Source organism: Rhinopithecus bieti, unplaced genomic scaffold, assembly GCF_001698545.2.
Source record: "Rhinopithecus bieti isolate Rb0 unplaced genomic scaffold, ASM169854v2 scaffold_315, whole genome shotgun sequence".
Classification (NCBI taxonomy): domain Eukaryota; kingdom Metazoa; phylum Chordata; class Mammalia; order Primates; family Cercopithecidae; genus Rhinopithecus; species Rhinopithecus bieti.
The window spans coordinates 1503204-1506650 of NW_016803481.1; the positions used below are offsets into that span (position 1 = coordinate 1503204).

General features: G+C 40.1%; 1 protein-coding gene across 1 annotated transcript in view; it reads left to right on the forward strand.

Moving 5' to 3' along the window:
* FBXO16 (F-box protein 16) overlaps positions 1-3447 on the forward strand; it is a 77693-nt gene that overhangs the window by 46269 nt on the left and 27977 nt on the right. Inside the window, exon 5 of the mRNA XM_017884356.1 lies at positions 2929-3161. Within this exon, the coding sequence (XP_017739845.1) occupies positions 2929-3161 (233 nt within the window). The remainder of the gene's footprint in view (positions 1-2928; positions 3162-3447) is intronic.

Here is a 3447-nt window from a genome sequence, read left to right on the forward strand (position 1 = left end):
GGGGTTTCACCGGGTTAGCCAGGATGGTCTCGATCTCCTGACCTCGTGATCCGCCCGTCTCGGCCTCCCAAAGTGCTGGGATTACAGGCTTGAGCCACCGCGCCCGGCCGCCGAAGTTTTAAGGTTCTCTTGAAAATTCCCGTAGCTCGGACTCCTTTCCTAGTGAGACTTCTCTTGGATCTCGTTCTCAGTTAGGAAGCAATAGTGGAAGCTCAGGCTGTTCAGGGGCAGAGGAGAGAAAAGTGATTAACCAACTAGTAAAATGAAAAGAAGTTGTGCGATATATATATCCGACTTTGGGGCCAGGCACAGTGGTTTATGCCTATAATCCCAGCACTTTGGGAGGCCATGGCAGGAGGACTGCTTGAGGCCAGGAGTTTGAGACCAGCTTATATAACATAGGAAGACCCTGTCTCTACAGAAAATTTAAAAATTAGCTGGGTGCAGTAGCACACTCTTGCAGTTCCAGCTACTTGGGAGGCTGAGTTGGGAGGATCACTTGAGCTCAGAAGGTTGAGGCTGCAGTGTGCTGTGGTTATGCCACACTCCAGCCTGGGTGACAGTGCAAGACTCTGTCTCAAAAAAAAAAAAAAAAAATTAGTTGGGCATGGTGGCATACACCTGTAATCCCAACTACTCAGAAGGCTGAGGCAGGAGGATCACTTGAACCTGGGAGCTGGAGGTTGCAGTGAGCTGAGATCGAGCCACTGTACTACATCCTGGGCGATAGAGCATGACTGTCTCAAAAAAAAAAAAAAAAAAAAAAAAAAAATCAATGTAATTCACGAAATAAAAGAGAAAAAAGTGCATGTTTCAGCAGCACATATACTAAAATTGGAACGATGCAGAGAAGACATGCAAATTCATGAAGCAGTCCATATTTTTTTAAAGAAAGAAAAGATATATGATCACTTCAATATATCCAAACAAAAGCATTTAACAAAATTCAACACCTATTCATGATTAGGAAAATTCCCAAAAAGACTCCAGGCGATGTGAACAAAAATTTTGTTTACTTAATACAAATAAGTTATTACAGGTTTCACTATTACCTATTTTGTTAAAGTGTAAGCATTTTGTACTATACAGAATTAAAGATTTTTTACATATGACTACTAGCATTTATGCCTAAAATTTCCCCCAAAGTTATTTTTTATTAACATATATTATTTATTCCCAGCAGTATTAAACTAGACCTCTTCCAGCAAAAACAGATTTAATTCAATATAAGCTCAGGGAAATGAAATGAATGTCCATTCTGAATGAGACTTGCACAAAATACTGAATACTAAACCAATAATGAGCTATCAATTTTGTAAATATGAAATGTCTTCTTAATCTGCTTCTAGGTTACAGTCATTCCTTGAATAAACAAATTTCACTCTGTCGCCCAGGCTAGAGTGCAGTGGCACGATCTCGACTCACTGCAACCTCTGCCTTCGGGGTTCAAGCGATTCTCCTGCCTCAGCCTCCCAAGTAGCTGGGATTACAGGCATGCGCCACCACGCCTGGCTAATTTTTTTGTATTTTCAGTAGAGACGGGGTTTCACCATGTTGGCCAGACTGGTCTCGAACTCCTGACCTCACGTGATCCACCCTCCTCAGCCTCTCAAAGTGCTGGGATTACAGGCATGAGCCATCACGCCCAGCCTGAATAAATATTTATTAAACACTGTTGTAAGCTAGGTGCTAAACATAGAAAGACCCCAACCCTGCTTTCACAGAGCCTAGTCTAGTAGCCCAGGACATAGAAAAATAAACAAATAATTACAACACTGAGTACTAAGCATTATCCAATAGAATTGTATACAAAGAGCTGTTGAAACAAGGATGAGAAACTGATTATGCTTGGAGGAACGGAATTTCTTGATTTTCGCCAACAATGGAAGCAAACTGATTTACCAAGCAAAGCTTCCTTAATCTCTTAATGAACAAAAATTAAGCCCTTAGAGGCTTCTCAACATACCAGTAGTACTTTCCTTAGGCTACAACCACATAAAAACATTACGAATTTCACAGACACAAGACAGGCTTTCAGTTTTGGAGATTAAAGCAGAAGTATTCTTTGGGAGTGGTTGAGGTTTTGATAATTGATAAAATTTCTAGTCTACCTCTCTACAACTCAAAGTTGTTTCTATGTGTTAGAGGTCATGAGAGCTGGAGTACTTTTTTGGGGGAATGTATACTTTTTATGAATAAATTAGCTGCAGTTGTGACAAACTAGACAATGGTACGGTAGAAGAGTAGGATAGGGAGGTCTTATGTATGGGCTTGAAGCAAGACAGTCCTGTATTCAAATTCTGGCCCTCCAACTTACTACTTTTGTAGTAGTGGGCAAATTAATTAGTTTCTTCTATATTCTATTTCCTCTTCTGCAAAACAGAAGTAGTAATGATTACCTTATAGAGTTATTGTGAAGGTTAAACAATATAATGCATGAAAACTGCCTGAGACAGTGCCTGCAACATGGCAAGTACTCCTGGAGTGGTGGCTGCTATAATCATTATCACCATGGTAATGGTATAGGACGTTCAATATATTCTTTGTTTTATTGTTGTTGTTGTTATTATAGGGTGTGGTTTTGTTTTGTTTTGTTTGTTTTTTGAGATGGAGTCTCGCTCTTGACACCCAGCCTGGAGTGCAATGGCGCGATCTTGGCTCACTGCAACCTCCGCCTTCCAGGTTCAAGTGATTCTTCTGCCTCAGCCTCGCGAATAGCTGGGACTACAGGCACCTGCCACCATGCCCAGCTAATTTTTGTATTTTTAGTAGAGATGGGGTTTACCATGTTGGCCAGGCTGATCTCGAACTCCTGACCTCAGGTGATCCGCCTGCCTTGGCCTCCCAAAGTGCTGGGATTACAGACGTGAGCTATCACACCCAGCGTATTATGGTGTTTTGAGAACATAATTAACTTTCTTCTTCTAGACACCCCCAAAGGATGGATTTGTAATCGCTGACGTTCAACTAGTTACAAGCAATTCTCCAGAGGAAAAACAATCCCCTTTATCAGCTTTTCGGTCCTCTTCCTCTTTAAGAAAGAAGAATAACTCGGGGCAGAAAGCACTTCCACCCTGGCGATCTTCTGATAAGCATCCAACAGATATCATTCGTTTTAATTACCTAGACAACTGTGACCCCTTGGAGACTGTCTGGCAAGGGTAAGAAGCTCCATGCTCTTCTCAACTTCTTTGTTTTTAGAAATAATTTATTGGCATTTCAGTATATGAAGAGATGAAAATAGAACTTACTGTGAAATACAAAAGCTTTTCAGTACATAGAAGCAAAAGGTGATGGAACAGGATACTAACCATTACTAGCAAATTTGCTCTATTGGTTACAGTATGTTTGCATTTTGTAATAGTAAGGATTTAACATTGCTTCTTCTAATTTTTTTTTTTTTTTTTTTTTTAGATTTTTTTTTTTTTTTTTTTTTTTTTTTTTTTT